The sequence below is a fragment of the Pristiophorus japonicus genome, chromosome 18 (genome assembly GCF_044704955.1).
Source record: "Pristiophorus japonicus isolate sPriJap1 chromosome 18, sPriJap1.hap1, whole genome shotgun sequence".
NCBI lineage: Eukaryota > Metazoa > Chordata > Chondrichthyes > Pristiophoridae > Pristiophorus > Pristiophorus japonicus.
Window position 1 is genome coordinate 26,946,795 of NC_091994.1, and position 21,638 is coordinate 26,968,432.

Genomic DNA, 21,638 nt, shown 5'->3' on the forward strand with positions numbered 1-21,638 from the left:
TAGTTAACATTAAAAAATTTATGCTGGTTATAAAGACAATTTGTCAAGTGATAGATATCAAAATTACCAACTCTGTATATTGTATTGTCTAGTCTTACTACAGCTGTTTGTTGTAGGACTTTTAACTGGCACTTTACATTAGAACACCAGACTAACAAATTACCAAATGTACCTTAGTTTTGAAACTACTGATCGCTTAAAACAATTTTCGTCTGATAAAATGTGACCTGACTATATTTAATTGCAGATGTGCCTTAAATATTACAAGCATGTTGAAATCCTTACCTTAGTGCAAACACCCTGCTGAGGTCATCCAGCACATTATTGAGTTTTATCTGCAGCTCTTTTAAAATGTCACTGGCTTCAGCATTCAGCTGAAAATAGAGACAGTTATTCACTGTATATACCGCAGTCATTCAGAAAACTACTAGCCAAGATGAACATGGTGGGTAGGAGAGGAAATGAGTGGAGAATTAAAAAAAATAGAATGGACTGTAGATGGTCAGAAGCAACATGCAAGATGGCCAAATGATCTTTTCCCCCATTCTATGCTTTCTTATATGCTTATGTCTTTTTTCTTAACTGCACAAGTGGACCACAGACCAATAAATCAATGAGAAATCCTGAAGCTGAAGTACTGTCCCCGGAGTGTGTGTAAAATGCAGAGTGTGCAAGTTATGGAGATGAACAGTAAGAGAACCACTAAGCAACACGCATCAATACTCCTCTTGAATGACAGACTAACTGGACTATATAATTTTTTTAAAAACTGACATAAAGCTCATCACTAATAGTTATACTCTAGTTAAATCTAGGTCAGTCTTGTCTTGACAGATGTAAGCACTCCAACTCAGAAGCAATAGGTTGTGTGTGGTCCTGAAGAGTGATGCTTTTTCAGTATAAGTTAACTGTAAATAATAGCCAGCCTAGAAGGAGAAAGTATTTATTTTTTATGTAACAAAGTAGCACTCCAACTCTAATGCCTCTGTTCTTTTTTTCTGTTTGGATTTTGACAATACACAGGAAAAGTACACAAAAAGTTGTTTAAAGTTTCAGAATAACATTTTTGGTTAAAATATTAACTGCTTAGAAGCTGGGATCTGTATAACGATTTTGAACTCAAAGGTAACACGTGAAAATAAATTTGTTTTAATAAAGCAGAAGGTGAAATTCCTCACGACCTTTGGCAGTACCGCTGTAGTTATGCCATTATAGCGCCAAAAAAATCAAGGAAATTTGTGTTTTAGTGAATTACGCCGCTTATGTCTGTTATTGCACTAAACACAAATTTCCATGAGTGCCAATGTAATGCCTGTCAAAACTCCTCAGGATACATTTCCATAGCTGAATTATTCAAGTGCACGGAAGTTTCGTGGGTTAATGCCAGTCCTCCAATTGGTGTTACTTTAGACCCCAAAAAACAGGTGCAGCATTTCAGACAAGTGTAAGTGAGGAGTTGATGAGCTGAAGAGAGCATCAACTTCACTTAATGATTACAGGCTTCCAATTATCTATTTTAACCTCTTCCTTCACATTTTGTAATCACTGACACCTGCACTTCCTTTTATCACAGTACTCTCCACTTTTCCCAGAAAAATATTTGGAAAACCCCCGACTTTCCCCACCACCAAACCCACACTCAGATCAATTTTAGACAAGAGATGACTTTCCCCATGGGTGCATCATAATGGTGGAGGAGTTGCAGCAGCAGGAAAATCAGGAAGCAAGGCAGAGGACAGAACCCACCAGATATTACCCATACCACGTGTACTGGTCCCTAAGAGGACCGCTCCGAGCAGTTGTGCATCAGACAGCTGCGTCTCTCCAAGGGTGCCATTGGGCATCACTGCCAACTTCATCACAAAGATCTGCAAATTTTCTTTACTGCCGGAACTGCTCTGGTCGTGGCAATTAAAGTGACAGCATCCTTCAACTTTTACAGTTTTGGATCCTTCCAGTTTGCTACAGGGCAAATGTGCAGCATTAACCAAGGAGCTGTCAAGAGTGCAGGTGCCACGAAGACATGCATGTGGCATTAAAGGTGCCAACCAACCAAGGAGTTGCTGGTGCGTGAATAGGAAGGGGTAGCATTCCCATGTCAAGCTACTCGTCTGTGACACCAAACCAGGCTGTGTTCTCAGTTGCTGCTACAAGGGGCATAGAGGGCAGATTCTGATCAACTGACGGACTGCAGTGGCATCACCTCAGTCTTACCTTCTTCTACCAACCCTACCAGATAACACCAGAGCAGACCACTTTGGCCCAACAGGACTTTGCCACGAAGCATCACTTGAATCCACACCAAATGAGTGCTCCCTTTCCTTAAAGAGTATCATAACCATAAGTAACGAAGCACAAGATCACTGCACAGTGTATTCCGAACAAAACAGTACATTTATTCATTACAAAAAAATATTTATTCCTGCTCTTAGCACAGTGGTTCCTCCTCGTGTCTAGCCGTGCACTCCTACCTCCTATTCGTGTGCTGTGTTTAAGTGCTTCCTCAGGGCTTGTAGTGTGAGAAATAGTTGATCCCTCATGCTGTAGAAAGGGGCCATTAGATGGAAGTGGACCTCGACTCATGGCAGCTGGTTCCTGAGAGGAAACTTCTGCTGGCTGCATCTCTGGAGGGTGCTCCTGGGCAGCCTGGTGTCACCCACAACTATATGCAGAAATACTGGGGGGTATCGCCAGAATCCTGGCATGTGTGGCTGTCTTGAGAAAAGGCAGTATCTGGCACGTGGACTCCAGCTGCTGCCATTCCACTGGGACCTGGATCTGCAGCTCTACTGATCAGTTGGATGGCTGGTCTAATGGCAGCAATGAGGTCTGACCAGCCAAGAAATGACAATGGTCATGGTCTGGAGGCCACAATCAATGCTGCGCTCCAATTATCTCCATTGCTGCAGTATGTGCGTTTATGAAGGTGGAAGTCCCCACTGGTTCCTGGCTGCCTTTCATCTGGGGCTCCGCTGTAGCTGCCCCTTGCTGCATTGTTACCTGCAAAGAAGAGAAGCCTTCCGAGATGTTGTCACAAAGGAGAAATGTAGACTCGATAGCCATACCTCTCACCTGCCACACATCCTGGAGGATTGCCCTTGCGCATAGGTTTGATGTTCCTCCAACATCCTTTTTTTGAGGTGAGTACCCACGAGGTCTGGGTCCCACAACTCTGAAGTCATCGGCAGCCTTCTCGTCTGCCTCCGCACATCTTGATCCACCTCCCAACTCTGCCGGTTCCATCATGCTCAGTGACTCACACCTGTTGGTAATTCCTCACTATCACTATATAAATTCCCACCAGGTAAAACTCTGTGAGCTGGTGCCTGGTAGAGAGGAAGCCAGTGACGAGTGATGCAGATGGTAATCTGGGTGATGGGTTTGGGTCAGAGGTGGACAGGCCGGAATGGCTTGGCTCTCCCTGTTGCCAAGGCTTCTTGTCCTTTTCATCCATCTCATTAGGCACTAGGTCAAAGGATGCACCCAGGTCTTCTTCCTGCTCCTCTTCCTGTAGAAGTGATGGATTTGCAGGAAAGCATAGTAGAATTTGAGAAGAACGGAGTTTGCACCATTGTAGTTTCTCACCTCTGGCGCAGATGAGGTGTAGTGTTTGCCCACAAGGACCAGGGCTTCTCCTTATGGGGCGGGGGGGGCACCTCCAATGGCTTTATGTTGCGCTCCAGTTTCTTCTGCAATGATTTATGCGAATAAGGGTAAAGCTGGCAGCAGAAGAGTATGTGGTGAGTGTGATTGGAGGGATGTAGGGTGTGAAACATAGAAACATAGAAAATAGGTGCAGGAGTAGGTCATTCAGCCCTTCGAGCCTGCACCACCATTCAATAAGATCATGGCTGATCATATTCACCTCAGTACCCCTTATTCTGCTTTCTCTCCATACCCCTTGATCCCTTTAGCCGTAAGGGCCATATCTAACTCCCTCTTGAATATATCCAATGAACTGCCATCAACAACGCTCTGCGGTAGGGAATTTCACAGGTTTACAACTCTGAGTGAGGAAGTTTCTCCTCATCTCAGTCCTAAATGGCTTACCCCTTATCCTTAGACTATGTCCCCTGGTTCTGGACTTTCCCAACATTGGGAACATTCTTCCAGCATCTAACCTGTCCAGTCCCATCAGAATTTTATATGTTTCTATGAGATCCCCTCTCATCCTTCTAAACTCCAGTGAATACAGGCCCAGTCAATCCAGTCTCTCCTCATATGTCAGTCCCCATCCCGGGAATTAGTCTGGTGAACCTTTGCATCACTCTCTCAACGCCCTTCCTCAGATTAGGAGACCAAAACTGAACACAATATTCCAGGTGAGGCCTCACTAAGGCCCTGTACAACTGCAGTAAGACCTCCCTGCTCCTATACTCAAATCTCTAGCTATAAAGGCCAACACATCATTTGCCTTCTTCACCGCCTGCTGTACTTGCATGCCAACTTTCAATGACTGATGTACCATGATACCCAGGTCTTGTTGCACCTCCCCTTTTCCTAATCTGCCGCCATTCAGATAATAGTCTGCCTTCGTGTTTTTGCCACCAAAGTGGATAACCTCACATTTATCCACATTATACTGCATCTGCCATGCATTTGCCCACTCACCAAACCTGTCCAAGTTACCCGGCAGCCTCTTAACATCCTCCTCACAGCTCACACCTCCTCCCAGCTTAGTGTCATCTGCAAACTTGGCGATATTACACAATTCCTTCATTTAAATCATTGATGTATATTGTAAATAGCTGGGGTCCCAGCACTGAGCCCTGCGGCATCCCACTAGTCACTGCCTGCCATTCTGAAAAGGACCCGTTTATCCCGACTCTCTGCTTCCTGTCTGCCAACCAGTTCTCTATCCACGTCAGTACATTACTCCCAATACCATGTGCTTTAATTTTGCACACCAATCTCTTGTGTGGGACCTCGTCAAAAAGCCTTTTGAAGGTCCAAATGCACCACATCCACTGGTTCTCCCTTGTCCACTCTACCAGTTACATCCTCAAAAAATTCCAGAAGATTTGTCAAGCATGATTTCCTTTTCATAAATCCATGCTGACTGGACCGATCCTGTCACTGCTTTCCAAATGCGCTGCTATTTCATCTTTAATAATTGATTCCAACATTTTCCCCACTACTGATGTCAGGCTAACCAGTCTATAATTACCCGTTTTCTCTCCCCCTCCTTTCTTAAAAAGTGGTGTTACATTAGCTACCCTCCAGTCCATAGGAACTGATCCAAAGTCGATAGACTGTTGGAAAATGATCACCAATGCATCCACTATTTCTAGAACCACTTCCTTAAGTACTCTGGGATTCAGACTATCAGGCCCTGGGGATTTATCAGCCTTCAATCCCATCAATTTCCCTAACACAATCTCCTGCCTAATAAGGATTTCCTTCAGTTCCTCCTTCTCACTAGACCCTCGGTCCCCTAGTATTTCCGGAAGGTTATTTGTGTCTTCCTTCGTGAAGACAGAACCAAAGTATTTGTTTAACTGGTCCGCCATTTCTTTGTTCCCCATTATAAATTCACCTGAATCTGACTGCAAGGGACCTACGTTTGTCTTCACTAATCTTTTTCTCTTCATATATCTATAGAAGCTTTTGCAGTCAGTTTTTATGTTCCCAGCAATCTTCCTCTCATGCTCTATTTTCCCCCTCCTAATTAAACCCTTTGTCCTCCTCTGCTGAATTATAAAATTCTTCTAGTCCTCAGGTTTGTTGCTTTTTCTGGCCAATTTATATGCCTCTTCCTTGGATTTAACACTATCCTTAATTTCCCTTGTTAGCCACGGTTGAGCCACCTTCCCTGTTTTATTTTTACTCCAGACAGGGATGTACAATTGTTGAAGTTCATCCATGTGATCTTTAAATGCTTGCCATTGTCTATCCACCGTCAACCCTTTAAGTATCACTCACCAGTCTATTCTAGCCAATTCACGTCTCATACCATCGAAGTTACCTTTCCTCAAGTTCAGGACCTGAAGATGTTAAGAGTAGAGGATGGTGTTTTAGGGATTGTGCAAAACTGTTTCGTGTGTTAGGGAAGTGTATAGCCATAGTGCATGCTCTGCAGTAAGTAGATGCCTTTAACTAGAGTGCAGTGTGAGAGGTTAGAAGTGTGAGTGTTGAAGAGTGTGGTAGTGCTCAGAGTGGGAAGGAGCGAAAGGAAAATCAATATGACTGCCTTACCATGTTTAAATCAGATAGATCATTGAATTTCTTCTTGTACTGCTCTGCGAAGGGAGTTGGCAGACAGTGCCACCTCCCTTAAGGCAGCGCGGCTTACAGGACAGTAGTCCTAGGAAGTTTTGTCTCGAAGTTTTGAGCTCCACCACCTAGAACTTCACCGTTCTCCTGCTCTAAGCTCTTCTACCTGCTTGTCTAGTGAGCACAGATGATGCCTGTATTGCCAATTGCTGGCAACATAGAATAAAGATGTGTGTTGGAGATATTTGAGCAGAACTAAGGGAGAAAACACCCGAGGTTCAATCTTACCGTCAGTGTTGCAGGGTTGTGCTGAAGACAGAGGTTTGCAGTATTGCGCAATTATGGCACTCAAATTTCCTGGGGTTTCAGCTGCTTACATTTATATAAACACATGAATTATCCCAGAACTGACAACTGCTCATAAGCAAATGTTTTTACACAGGAAATTTCCATGCTGTCCCCCCAGCTAGTAAATGGTGTTATTTTCTGGCACTATAACAGTGCTACAGATATCAAGGAAATTTAGGGCCAAAATTAACATAATTTCATATACTATTAACTCCAAAGTATTTAAAAGTAAAAATAAATTGAGAATTTCAGGGTCTTACGTCTTTTCCTCCCATCGCTTCAAACATCTTCTCCAGTTGCACTCGAAGCTGCTGGATGTTGTTTATCAGGATACACGGCTACAAAAGGTTTAACACGATATTATGAGTCATTATTTTTATAGCTACAGCCTTTTACTTTCAATGAAAATAAATGTTAAAAATTGATATATCTATGTAAATGAATGTGAAAATAAATGTAATATATTTTAAAGGCTTATACTGAATTCAATTTTATTTGCCATAATTCATAATTACAAATATTAATGATGTTTAAAAACATCTTATATTCTATTAAATTATATATAAAACATTTATAAAATTAGTTTGCATTTCTGAAGGATTGAACAATTATTGACTCCTGAATAGTGACAGTAATTTTAAGGGAATATCACAGACAAATATTTCAGACACCAAACAAGCAAAGAAAAATAACAAAATTGTATAAAAAATATAATTAATTATTTTCACGACAATATTACAAGACAAGTATTGGCATAAACCATAAAGGAACAACATTTTTATACAGTTACAGCCAACCATAAGTAACTATTGCACAACAATTAAACAGGTAATTTTCAAAATAAAGATATATGAGGATCGGGTGGGAAAATGGAGTTGAGGTCGAAGATCAGCCATGATCTCATTCAATGGTGGAGCAGGTTCGAGGAGTTGTATTGCCTACTCCTGCTCCTATTTCTTATGTTCTTAAAGAGGTGCCTGGATTCCTTAGCCATTTTTCTCATCTACATATTTGTCTCACAAGGATTAAAGCAAATGGGACCTGTATCTGGCCAAGTGTTACATTTTGATCTCTTTTAAAATATGAGATGGCAGAACACCAGCAGGATGTTGGAGACAAACAGAATAATGAGGCATGCCGTACTAAATTCTCCTTGATCATTCCTAGGTACATAATAACATTTTGTGAAATTGTACCGAGATGCCAATGAGCGAGTCATAGATTTCCCATAGCCTTCTGCATTTTCCATTTCTGAAACAATATTTGATTGTTTGAAAGTTACCTTTTTGTAACTTTTAACAATGTTTGATTTCCTAGCACATAATGGCTCCCGAGAGAATTTTCAGCATGTTTCTGCTGTTGAATTTTGTAAATTAGCAAGCAAGGAATGCAGAGACGATGCCTTTTTTTATGTTCTTGTGAATAAAATGTAACACTTCCATCTTGTTATGCAGTAGAACCTTATATTACCACAACACATTTATTAGCTGAGTGGAGAACATAAAACAGGCATAATAAAATGAAGAAAAGTAGAAACATGTAAGAAAATGATTGAAATAATAAAAAGGGAACGCAGGCTTAAGAGGTACAAAAGGTACAGTGAGATATGGGACTGCATTTTCGGGTCATTTGCGACCCAGTTTTCGCCGTTTTTTGACCCTCCGTGGCGAAAAATGGGGCGGTCAGCTGTTTTTCGCCCAATCGCGATCCTTGGCTCGGTTTTTCCCTTTAGAAGCACCGCCGGTAATGCAACGGCTCGCATTGCGACACCGCTGTGAGTTTCGGCAATCACCCGACCCGAAAGCCGCGAAACACGCCCCACGATGACCGCCAGGGAAAACACAGTGGTGCAGCCCTGCCGGCGGCAGTGAGTTGGATAAACTGGAAAAAAGCTAAGTTAAAGTTTTTATTTTTTTGCAGTGATTTGTGAGGCAAGGGTGTTGGCAATGTTTTTTTAAAATTTTCTCCCCCCGCCGCCCCCTCCCAAGGCCTCTCTGGGAGCGCTCCCGGCCCCGCGCTAAAATTGGCGACGATCCCGTTTTTGCACGCAAAAGTAGTTTAATGCCTCCCTTTGCGCTGCGCCGCTGGCACAGAGCATAAATGACAAAAGTTAGGCAATTAATCACTAACGCTAACTGAACGGTAATTTTCCTGTTCCCGCCTCCATTTTCACCGTGAAAACGGAGAAGCCGAAAATCTAGCCCATGGAGTTGCAAGAGCCAACAAGTGACAAAAGTTTTAGACAAGGTGCAGGGTGGTGTGCATGGGATTTATTTGTGCATACAGATCAAAAAGAGATTAAGGGGGTGAAACTGCCCCTCTCAGAAAGGCCCGTTAGCACCTATGGAAGCTAATGGGGCGGTAAAGGGTTTTCTCCCCAGACACGGTGGCCAGAGCGCTCACCCCCGGGGCTCGGAGCGCGAAAAATGTTTTAGTGCACCGCCATGCATCGCTCTGCACCAACCCCTTTGCGCCCCGCAGGGGAAATTGCCCCACAGGATGAGAGGTCGGCATGCAGCGATGCCACCGAGAGCATCGTGGGGTGAGAAGCTGTGGTGGCTGGAGCGACTCGGCTACCCTTAAAGGGGAGGTGGTAGCGTCGCGGCTGCAATCTTTACTGTGTTGTCCCAACAATGGCGTGCACTGGTGCGGCCGAGCCACCAACATGCAGCCTGATGTGCTGAACATGGCGCTGAGTGTTGCGCCCCGCGAACGCCCCGGTACTGGCACACAATATTTTTTGGCTCTAAGAACTCAATTCCGGAACATTTGCCGGCCCATCTACGCAGGGCACTACATTTTCTTTTAATTCAAACTGTGTACCCCAAACCCAGCGCGGGGCAATTTCGGCCCTAAGACGTCTAAAAGGAACCAAATAGTTCCTTACGGAATAGTAACAGATAACAACGGCAACTATGTAAAAGGGATTGGCAGGAGATGACAGAAAGAAAAAACTGTAAATCTGAAATAAAAACAGAAATGTTGGAAAGAAAGAAAAAACTTGTATATGTATGGTGTCTTTCATGACCTCATGACATTCCAAAGCACTTTACAGCCAATAAGTACTTGTAAAGTGTAGTCACTGTTGTAATCTAGGAAAAGCAGCAGCCAACTTGCGCACAAACAGAAATATGATAATGACCCGATAACCTGTTTTTAAGTGAGGTTAGCTGAGGGATACATTTTAGCCAGGACACACAAATATAGATCAGGCCTGTTAGTATCTGTAAAGAGGAAACACAATTTCTGCATCCAAAACATTAACCCACCGTTTCTCTTTACAGATGCTAACAAAACTGCTGTGTTTTACCAATATTATTTTTTATCTATTATTATTATAGGGTGCTTGTGTGCTACAGTAAATATATGGAGCAATAGGTTACCACTTTCTCTTTCTCCTTCGAACAGTATGATGCATAATCCTTAGCTATTATCTCAGCGTACTGCAGTAGCACATTGCTGATAGTCTGGAAAATAAAATAATTGAGAGAGAAACACAAGAGTTTGTCTTTTTTTTTAAACCACAGAAAGGATGACAAAAAGATGGCAGATATTGAAATGTTGAACCAGTGTGTAATTTATTTGAAGTTTCTCATGTTTCCTGGCTAAGTATTATGTCTGCCTCATATTTTTGCTACAAGAATGTTTAAAAAATGAGTTATATTAAAGTATCATGTGTTCATTCTAGCAAACCTCAATGAGAGAGCTTTAGCTTTTTTGAGACATTTAAAGCAACAAATCAAAAAAGAACAAGAAAGCAGTCCAACAGTTTCCAGACACAACGGTCCAGGTTTTCCACCCGTTTTGTGGCAAGAAGCTGTTCCACAAGCTCCCCAGCACCTGTTGCCAGTTCAGGGACTTTGATAGGATAATAATGGGAATACATCATCTGACACACTTCCCATCATTAAAGGCTTCAACAATGCTGGGTTTCAGGCATCCAGCATTTCTAAGGCAGAAGATGGCAAGTGGAGGGGTGGTGTGCTATACAATTTAATGTGCTGCCAAACCCAGTCCAATTGATTGCAGGGTGATCGACTGCAATAAGCAAGACCCGTTATTTTTGAAAATTGTTTTCGTCATTGCACCGCTGATCAAGGTGTCTTGGCGTGGAGCCACAATGATCTCCCCCCACCCCCACCGCCAACAACCCGAAGCAGGTGACTCAGTGGCACCGTAAGAATCCCAGGAACAGACTATGAACAAAAAAGTGAGCATGACCCTAGAAGTGCGATGACGGTGAGAATTCTGGGAGACAGACAGATACAAAGCCTGTACTGCCATCAATCGGCCAGGAACCCTGCGGCTACAATAACAAAATCTAGGCTAATACGTGTCAAAGTTTTAACACAAGAGAAATTTCCATCTTTGAATTCGATATATGAAAGCATTTTGATTGATAATAAAACTGAATTTTGATTTTACAGCAATTTTATGTTAATTGGCAAGATGTCTTTTCACCTAATTTCCTCGCAAATGCTCATTCTTTACCTTGGCAAATCTTCTCATATAATGTCCCACTATCCGAGGATCAGGGCACTCCAGCTTCTTAATGATTTCAAAACTCTGGTTCAATTGTGAGAATACATCCACCACAGAACAGGAGAAGAGGGCGTGCTCGGATGTTTGCTGGAACTGTGATTAAAAACAAAAAAAATTACTTTGATTTTCATCTTCCTACTCCTAAGAACAAGTATAAGTGCAAATGGAAGGAGGTGGCAGGTAACAGAATTAAAAATACATTTTAAGTCTCATAATCAGTAGAGCACAAAATTAAAGTTATTATAGTTGTCTCCTTTTTAAAGGGACATAGTACAGAATTTAAAGTTTACTTAAATGCAGTGCAAGAATAGTGTTTGCACAATATATTCAAATGAATATTACAATCTAGTATTTTTAGTACAAAACATTTATCTGCATAATTAAAAATATCCATAATGCTAAAGTGTTTGCAGAGCATGGGAAATTATTTGGCTGTAGGGTATAAAGCTTGCCAATTGGTGCAAATGTCCCATTCACTAAACAGTCAAAAAAATGGGGATGATTTTATGGAGGAGATGGGAGTGGAATATTAGGCAGGAACCTGTCTCACAGGGCTCTGCCCATTTCTTCGCACATGTCACATGTCCAAATAGGATGGTAATGAAAGACTGACGTTACACTCTGCTGAAAATCCACCCAAAAAATGTATTCAGGCTGATCCCAATAAATTCGCTGGGGTCTGTAGCATATTTGTTGGATGGGTAGACGTCCCACCTCACCATTCTTATGGCAGCAAAGCCGCCAAAGAGGAGGATCTTGGTCAATTCATGCACTGAAATGTAAGCAACTAATTTCGCTCCCTATCCACTAAATAGCCCCAAAAATAAAACTAGTCATAATAAACACAAAAATTAAACAATTCTGTAAAATAAATTATATTGCTACCTATCAATTTACCAATTCCATTTTCTAATCCTTTCAATAAGTTCCCCATGCAATCTATTGGGACTTGGGTCCTGAATCTAGCTGCACAGAGGTATGCCACACTGCATATACATAGGCCCCAAGTTTCCACATGATTTGCTCCTGATTTTTAGGAGCAACTGGTGTAGAACGGAGTATCTTAGAAATCGGAATTCTCGTCATTTAGTTTGCTCCAGTTCTAGTCAGTTAGAACAGTTTCACTTTGGAACAGAATTTTTTTTTCCAAAAGGGGGCGTGTCCGGCCACTTACGCCTGATTTCAAAGTTTCGTGAGTGAAAACTTACTCCAAACTAACTTAGAATGGAGTAAGGGAAGATTTTTGTACGCTTGAAAAAACCTTGTCTACACATTAAAAAATCAGGCGCAGGTTACAAATCAGGCGTCGGGAACGAGGGGGGGAGGGAAGTCATTAAATTCTACAATAAATCCTTAGTTATACTTATACAAATATTATACAAATAAATCCAACCTGAATAAAAATTTATAAGCAAAGAAAAGATTAAATAAACCATGTTTCTACCTGTGTGAAAGTTCTTCAGGCAGGCCTTTCAGGCAGCGGTTTGCCGTCGGGACCGAAGGCTGAACGGGCCGGGCCTGAGACTTCGGGCAGGCCCGTCCCCAGCACCAGATTTACAGGTAGGTGGCGTTGGGTCGGGTCGGGTCGAGAGGTTCGGTTCGGGTCAGCGGCGGGGAGGGGGAGGGAGAGGGAGGTCAGGTCGGGGAGGGGGAGGTCAGGTCGGATCCAGTCCGGGGGCGGGAGTAGAGTCGGGTCGAGTCGGGGGGGGAGCGGGAGCGGCAGCGGGGTCCGGTCCGGTGGGGAGGGGGAAGCAGGAGCGGCAGCGGCAGTCGGGTCGAGTCGGGTCCGGGGGGGGGGCGGAGCAGGAGCGGCAGTCGGGTCCGGTCCGGGGGGGGGGGGGGGGGGGGGGGGGAAGAGAGCAGGAGCGGCAGTCGAGTCGAGTCCGGGGGGGGGGGGGGGGGGAGCAGGAGCGGGAGTCGGGAGGAAGCAGGAGCTGGCCATGGGAGGAGCCTTATTCACGCAGCCCCAGTGAGGCCATTCGGCCAGGGCTAGGGGCTGCGTGCTTCGGGCCACTCCCACACAGTTTCGGGCACCTGGAGCTACTGCACTTGCGTGCCCACTGTCGAGCACATGTGCAGAGGTCCCGGCACTGTTTTCAGCGCAGGGACATGGCTCCAGCCCCCCAACAGCTCCTGCTGCGCCGCGCCGAGGGCCAGAGGACCTGCAGGGAGGTGGAGAATACGGAGGGTTTTTTTAGGCGCACTTTGTGGCGCGAAAAACAGGCGTCCAGGTCGGGACTGCGCCGTTCTAGGCGCGGCTCGAAACTTGGGCCCATAATGTGAAGATTGAAAAGAGAGTTGGGGTGATGATGCAGCCCTGTTTGACCCCGGTCCGGACGTGGATTGGGTCTGTAATGGACCATTGGTAAGGATCACGGCCTGCATGTTGTTGTGGAGCAGGCGGAGGATGGTGACGAACTGTTGGGGCATCCGAAGCGGAGGAGGACGCTCCATAGACTCTCGCGGTTGAGTGTCAAAGGCATTTGTAAGGTCGAAGGCGGCCATCTATAAGGGCTGGCGCTGTTTCCTGCATATTTCCTGCAGCTGTCGCGCTGCAAAAATCATGTGCCCCATAGGGGACGAAATCCGCACTGCGACTCCGGGAGGAGCTCCTCGGCCACAGGGAGTAGACGGTTGAGGAGGACCCTCGCAAAGATTTTCCCAGTGGTTGATAGCAGGGAGATTCCTCTATAGTTGCCGCATTCGGACTTGTCCCCTTTTTTAAAGATGGTCACGATCACTGCATCTTTGAGATCTCCCGGCATGCTCTCCGTCCTCCAGATGAGAGAGATGAGGTCATGTATTCGCGCCAACAGTGCCTTTCCGCCATACTTCAGTGCCTCAGCGGGGATTCCATCTGCTCCCGTAGCCTTGTTGTTCTTGAGCTGTTTTATGGTTTTTTCTACCTCATGCAGTGTTGGGGTTTTACCGAGGTGGTGGCGGGTGGCATGCTGCGGGATGGAGTCGAGAACACTTGGGTCAAAGGCAGAGTCTCGATTGAGGACATCTTCGAAGTGCTCCTTCCAGCAGGCCCTGACTACCTCGGTGTCCTTGATGAGTGTTTCCCTGTTCTTGGCCAGCAATGGGGTGGGGCCTTGGATGTTTGGACCGTAGGTGGCCTTGACTGCGATGAAGAATCCTCGCACATCCTGGCTGTCGGCCAGCTGCTTTATTTCCTGTGCTTTCTCCATCCACCATCTGTTCTTTAGGTACCAGGTTTTTTGTTGGACCTCAGGCTTGAGCAGTCTGTAATGCTTCTTCGCTGCTCCCAAGTTGGGTTGTTGTTTAAAGCTCAGAAATGCCTTCTGCTTGCGATTTATTAGCTCTTGGATCTCCTGATCATTCTCATCGAATGAGTCCTGGTGTTTCCTGGTTGAGTATCATTTCCCATACCTCAGGAGCCTCTTAACAAGGACAGGCATTGACGACGAGATTCAACACCGCCTCCAGTGTGCCAGTGCAGCCTTCGGACGCCTGAGGAAAAGAGTGTTTGAAGGCCACATTGTTCACATGCCTGACACAAGACTCCAAAAGCAATCACTCTACTCGGAACTCCTTCACGGCAAACGAGCCAAAGATGGGCAGAGGAAACGTTACAAGGACATCCTCAAAGCCTCCCTGATAAAGTGCAACATCCCCACCGACACCTGGGAGTCCCTGGCCAAAGACCACCCTAAATGGAGGAACTGCACCCGGGAGGGCGCTGAACACCTCGAATCTCATCGGCGAGAACATGTAGAAAACAAGCGCAGGCAGCGGAAAGAGCGTGCGGCAAACCAGTCCCACCCACCCCTTCCCTCAACGACTATCTGCCCCACCTGTGACAGAGTCTGTGGTTCTCGTATTGGACTGTTCAGCCATCTAAGAACTCATTTTAAGAGTGGAAGCAAGTCCTCCTCGATTCCGAGGGACTGCCTATGATGATGGGCATTATGTGAAGAAAGGCCTTCAACTCAATTATAATTTCCAAGAGCCATTTTGAAACTGCCCTCCACAATACATACACAGGCCTCCACCAGAACACATGCAGCATCCTCTTCTGCCCATTTTATACAAAGGTTCTGACTCTTAAAAAAAAAATCTAACTCCTAATCTGCCATTCATGTCCTGACTCCTGACCAGCCACTCTCGAGTAAAGAAATCTGATCTACCACTTCCCGAGTCCAGACTTCCCCACCATCTAGGTCCTCCCTCCTGATCTGGCATCTTCCAAGCCTTGACTTGATCTGCTGCTGCTTCATCCCTATGCTTTTGTTCCATGGAAAAAGTGTGTTACTAGCTACATCATGTTATGGAACCCGAGATATCTGTAGCCAACATTTCAGATCTAAATTTAAGATATTGCCTTGATACTGAAGATGAATGGGATTGATACTGAAAGTGCTATATTCCATACAATATTTATGCCTCTGAAACAAAACATCAGAACCATAATCAATTACTAACCATATTTTATTATTAATTACACCATAATTTAATTTCATAATTATTTATGAATTTTATTTACTAATTTTAATTATCTTAATCTCTAAACTTCATAATTAATTTGCTGACTGAATTTAATATATAATTCAGTTACTGAATGCATTTGATAATTAACATATTTACAGAATTTAACTTATATTTCATTTGCATTTTATAATAAAACTCAACTCATTTATTTTAAATCCATTTATTAAATGTACTTTATAAGTCCGTGAGTTCCTGACTACAATATTTAATTTTTTCTGAATTTACTTGTTTATAACGGCTGATGTGTTATTATAAACTGGTACATTTTGTGTATAAGCAGTACTACGAGAGGTCAAACAGGATTCAAAAATATATATTTGACCAGTTACTACAGGAATTGAGGGTATTGACTGTAGACTTCTAATCTATACAACACATAGAATGATTACACTGCATTTTCTCCTGAGAGAATCTTGAATTCCTCGTCACATTATTACATAAATAAATATGACAGAGGTATTTGAACTTACTAAAAAATAGCAATTCTGATAAATCTAAATTGCCTGAACAATACTGACATTCTCATTCAAGTGAAAAATATTGGTTTATTGTAAGATTACTGCACTCACATGCCAATTTCATAAGAAACATCTAATAATAAAACAGAAAAAAGGTCAATTTAAAAAATGACAAAGAAAGTCTTTATATGCCTATAATAAACAGAAAGACACAATGGAAGTGAAAGTCTAAACCTTTTATTTAACATGAGAATATGAATTATATTCTTTTCCCACTCATATCAAGGAACTGGGATTCCATCTATGGCAACAAATGATCCTTTGTTAGTTTATTAATGCTGAGTTTGCTCTTCCTTTTAGGCCACTAAAACATATATAGTATGGTAAAAGTAACTTTCTATTTGTTTGAAAGACGATGAGCAATTATTTATACAGCCTAACATTATTGCCTATGTAATCCAAAATCCCTTTGAATCCATTTGTGTACACATTTGCCTGCGGCTCCAGACACAAGCCCATTAGTTCTGTCTCCTTTTTTTCCCCCCTCCAGGCCCTACTCAGGTCCTTCTTTACTTTCTATAACTCAGCCATGCCACCACCTCCCTCTCCTTCTTTAAGACTCTCCTTAAAGCCCACCTCTCATTTCAAATATCTCTTTTTAGCTCATCATCCTTTTTTTTCCATCATCTCTCTGTGAAATGCCTTATATAAACATGAGTTGTTGCTACCAATTGCAAACCTCTGTCAGTCACACATTTGGGTTGCATTTCCTGAACAGATCATCAACAGTGCACTAATGTTTCTCTCTGTTTTTTTCTCTCTCCTAACTGTCATTGTAACCCATGTATAAGCTGACCTAAGTTGTACACCTTGAGGACATTGACCACAAGGGGATGATCTTGTGGGAGACACTCTTAACCTGGACTTTCAGGTATAAAAGGGGAAGCTCCACCCACCTTCATCACTTGAGGTCGTGGTAATAAAGGTAACTGGTCACAGAGTGACCTTCTCTCAAGTATGGGCCTTGTGTGCATTTATACTGTATAGTAAGGACATATCATTGGTGTGAAACTAGGATTTAAACCACGCAAGCATGGCCACTAGCAGCACAGAAGAGAGGTATTGTGTTGGTGATGATTGGGATGACTTTATTGAGAGACGACAGCAAAGTTTTGTCACTAAGGAATGGTTGGGACAGGATTCAGCCAACAAACGCAGGGCTCATCTCCTGATGGTTTGTGGATCCAGAATGTACTCCCTGATGAAGGACCTTCTAGCGCCAGAGAAGCCGGCGGACAAGACGTTCGAAGAGCTCAGTAAGTTGATCGGGGAACGCCTTAAACCGGCGAGCAGCATGGACATGGCGAGACTCCGGTTTTACACGCACCGGCGGCGAGAAGGGCAAAGCTTTCCTGACTTTGTGGCAGATCTCCGGCGACTGGCGAGCCTATGTAAGTTCATAGATGCATGCAGAGCGGAGATGCTGCAAGACTTTTTTTTATTGAGGGCATCGGGCACAGTGGGGTTTTCAGGAAACTGATTTGAGACCAAAGACTTGACCTTGGAAGTGGCGGCTTTGATAGCCTAGACATTTACCTCAGGGGAGGAAAAGACCAGAATGATGTATAACAAAAATCTTGGCTCAAATGTGGCAAACGACCAGGGAGTCAACATTGTTAACGTGGCACACAGTTCTCTAGGCAGACAAGGGCAATCGGACATGCCCCAGCATGTAGTCGAACCCAAAGGGGGAATTCAACAGAGACAATGGCTAGCTGAACGGCGATTCATGCCATCGCAATGACAATGTGGCCAGCAATGGGGCCATCAACACCTGTTAATGGTGCGCTTAAGGACAGTTACAGAGACAGTCAGAGATGATCGACTGGTAATGGATATTTTGTTTCCAACAACAGGGCCTCCAGCTCATGCGGGAGGTGTGGAGGCAAACACCCAGCCAGAGCTTGCAGGTATCAGCAATATACCTGCAGAAACTGCAACGTCAGTGGTCACTTGGCGCGTATGTGCAGGAAGCCTGCAGCCAGGTTGATGTACGAGGAGGACGGGCCCGATGTAAGCCCTACGAGGCCAAATGAATACTGGGGGAAATCGCTGGAAGCTGAAGTTCAGCGAGTTCATGTGCAGCACATATACAGTTCATATACCAGGACGCCACCGATAATGATGAAAGTTCTCCTCAATGGCATCCCAGTATTAATGGAGCTAGACATGGGGGCCAGCCAGTCCCTGATGAGTATCAAACAGTTCGAAAGGTTGTGGGTGTCCAAGACCAGGAGGCCAAAATTATTGCCGATTGACACACAGCTACAGACATATACAAAGGAGATCATTCCGGTGCTAGGCAGCGCCACGTAGTCATGACCCACAAAGATTCAGAGAACAGGTTGCCACTCTGGATTGCCCCGGGGGATGGTCCCGCACTACTAGGGAGGAGTTGGCTTGCTGCCATGAACTGGAAATGGGGCGATGTCAATGCAATTTCTTCTGTGGAGCGAGTATCATGCTCACAGGTCCTGGACAAATTTGACTCATTATTTCAACCCGGCATCGGCACTTTCATGGGGGCCAAGGTAGTGATTCACATAAACCCGGACGCCAGGCCTGTACACCACAAGGCCAGAGCGGTGCCATACGTGATGCGGGAAAAGATAGAATGTGAATTGGACCGCCTGCTGAGGGAAGGCATCATCTCGCCAGTCGAATTCAGTGACTGGGCGAGCCCGATCGTGCCGGTGCTCAAGGCGGATGGGTCAGTCAGGATATGTGGCGATTACAAGACCCCCATCAATCGGGTGTCACTCCAAGACCAGTATCCGCTACCGAGAGCAGAGGACCTCTTTGCGACGCTATCCAGTGGCAAACTTTTTTCAAAATTGGACCTGACCTCAGCTTACATGACCCAGGAGCTGGCGAGTGATTCGAAGAAGCTGACCACCATCACGACACATAAGGGGCTGTTTGTGTATAACAGATGTCCGCTCGGGACTCGTTCGGCCGCCGCGATCTTTCAGCGAAATATGGAAAGCCTCCTCAAGTCAATTCCAAGGACGGTGGTTTTTCAAGACGACATCCTCATCATGGGTCACGATACTGACGAACACCTCCACAACCTGGAAGAGGTGCTACGCAGACTGGACAGGGTAGGGCTGCGACTGAAAAAGGCGAAGTGCGTCTTCTTAGCTCCAGAGGTAGAATTTCTGGGAAGGAGGGTAGCAGCAGATGGGATCAGACCTACTGCGTCCAAAACGGAAGTGATCCAGAGAGCACCCAGACCTTGTAACACAATGGAGCTGTGTTCGTTCCTGGGGCTCCTGAACTATTTTGGTAACTTTCTTCCCAATTTGAGCACTTTGTTAGAGCCGCTACACGTGCTCCTATGCAAAGGTTGCGATTGGGTCTGGGGGAACAGCCAGGAAAAGGCTTTTGATGGAGCATAACAAGTTGTGTGCTCTAACAAACTGTTCACGTTATATGACCTGTGTAAGAAACTTGTTCTAACGTGCGATGCGTCATCTATGGGGTCGGGTGTGTGTTGCAGCATGTGAATGCCAATGGTCAGTTACAGCCGGTAGCTTATGCCTCCAGAAGTCTGTCCCAGGCAGAAAGGGGCTACGGAATGGTAGAAAAGGAAGCGCTAGCATGTGTATATGTAGTAAAAAAAATGCACCAGTACCTGTTTGGCAGGAAATTTGAGCTGGAGACAGATCACAAACCCCTAACGTCCCTTTTGGCCGACAACAAGGCCATAAATGCGAATGCATCGGCCCGCATACAGAAGTGGGCACTTACGTTAGCCGTCTATGACTACACAATTCGGCACAGACCGGGCACTGAAAACTGCGCCGATGCACTTAGCAGGCTCCCACTAGCCACCACTGAGGGGGCAATTGAACATGATGCTGAGATGGTCATGGCTGTTGAAGCTTTCGAAAGCGAAGGCTCACCTGTGACAGCCCGTCAGATTAAAGTCTGGACAAATAAAGACCCGCTACTGTCTTTAGTTAAGAAATTTGTCCTGAATGGGGACTGGGCAGCCACGTACAGGACATGCCCTGAGGAATTTAAACCGTTTCATAGGCGCAAGGATGACTCTCGATTCAGGCCGATTGCCTACTGTGGGGAAACAAAGTAATCATGCCCCAGAGGTGGCCAGGGGTAGATGCAGACCTGGAACTTTGTGTTCGCAGGTGCAACACATGTGCTCAGCTGGGCAATGCACCCAGGGAAGCCCCGCTTAGCCCCTGGTCCTGGCCCGCCAAGCCATGGTCACGCATCCATGTGGACTACGCAGGTCCTTTCATGGGAAAAATATTTTGGTTGTAGTAGACGCCTACTCCAAATGGATTGAGTGTGCCATTTTAAATTCAAGCACATCCTCTGCCACGGTAGAAAATCTACGGGCAATGTTCGCCACCCATGGTCTACCGGATGTCTTGGTCAGCGACAATGGCCCGTGCTTCACAAGCACTGAATTCCAGGACTTCATGGCAGGCAATGCAATCAACCATGTCAGAACGGCACCATGCAAGCCGGCCTCAAACGGCCAGGCGGAACGAGAAGTGCAGATAATCAAACAGGGGATGCTCAGAATCCAAGGGGGTTCCCTACAAAGCCGCTTATCACGCCTCCTGTTGGCCAATAGATCCCGACCACACTCGCTCACAGGGGTTCCACCCGCAGAGCTGCTAATGAAAAGGACGCTCAAAACCAGGTTATCCCTTATACACTCTACTATGAAAGAAATTGTTGAGAGCAGGCATCAGTCACAATGTGACTACCATGACAGGAATGCGAGGGCATGATGTATTGATGTCAATGACCCTGTTTTTGTCCTTAATTACGCTGCCAGGCCCAAATGGCTTGCAGGCACTGTGATTGCCAAAGAGGGGAATAAGGTTTTGGTAGTTAAACTTACCAACGGACAAATCTGCCGCAAACACGTGGATCAAACTAAAAGGAGGTTCAGCAACCCCATAGAAGCAGAGGAAGAACACGACGTAGAGTTTACTCCACCACAGGTGACCGAACACCGGAACCAAGTGGAGGAGAGCCCAGTCACTGTGGGCAGTCCAGACAGGCCTGAGGCACTGCAAACAGCAGTACCCAACAACCGGAGCCCCAACTCAGGTGCTCTACAAGGGAGCGTAAACCACCAGAGAGACTTAACCTGTGATTCCAATAAGACTTTGGATGTGGCGGGGGGGGGGGGGGGGGGGGGGAGGTGATGTCATGTATTCAACTATCATTGTAACCCATGTATAAGCTGACCTAAGTTGTACACCTTGAGAACATTGACCACAAGGGGGTGAATTTGTGGGAGACACTCCTAACCTGGACTTTCAGATATAAAAGGGGAAGCTCCACCCACCTTCATCACTTGAGGTCTTAGTAATAAAGGTAACTGGTCATGGAGTGACCTTCTCTCAAGTATGGGCCTCGTGTACATTTAGAAACATAGAAAATAGGTGCAGGAGTAGGCCATTCGGCCCTTCTAGCCTGCACCGCCATTCAATGAGTTCATGGCTGTCCTTACTGTATAGTAAG

General features: G+C 45.0%; 1 protein-coding gene across 1 annotated transcript in view; it reads right to left on the reverse strand.

The window, feature by feature from the left end:
* Positions 1-21,638, reverse strand: part of unc13a (unc-13 homolog A (C. elegans)) — a 471,750-nt gene that overhangs the window by 56,798 nt on the left and 393,314 nt on the right. Inside the window, exons 29-32 of the mRNA XM_070859800.1 lie at positions 11,053-11,196; positions 9,945-10,028; positions 6,822-6,899; positions 286-374 (exon numbers count right to left, since the gene is read on the reverse strand). Coding sequence (XP_070715901.1) covers positions 286-374; positions 6,822-6,899; positions 9,945-10,028; positions 11,053-11,196 — 395 coding nt within the window. The remainder of the gene's footprint in view (positions 1-285; positions 375-6,821; positions 6,900-9,944; positions 10,029-11,052; positions 11,197-21,638) is intronic.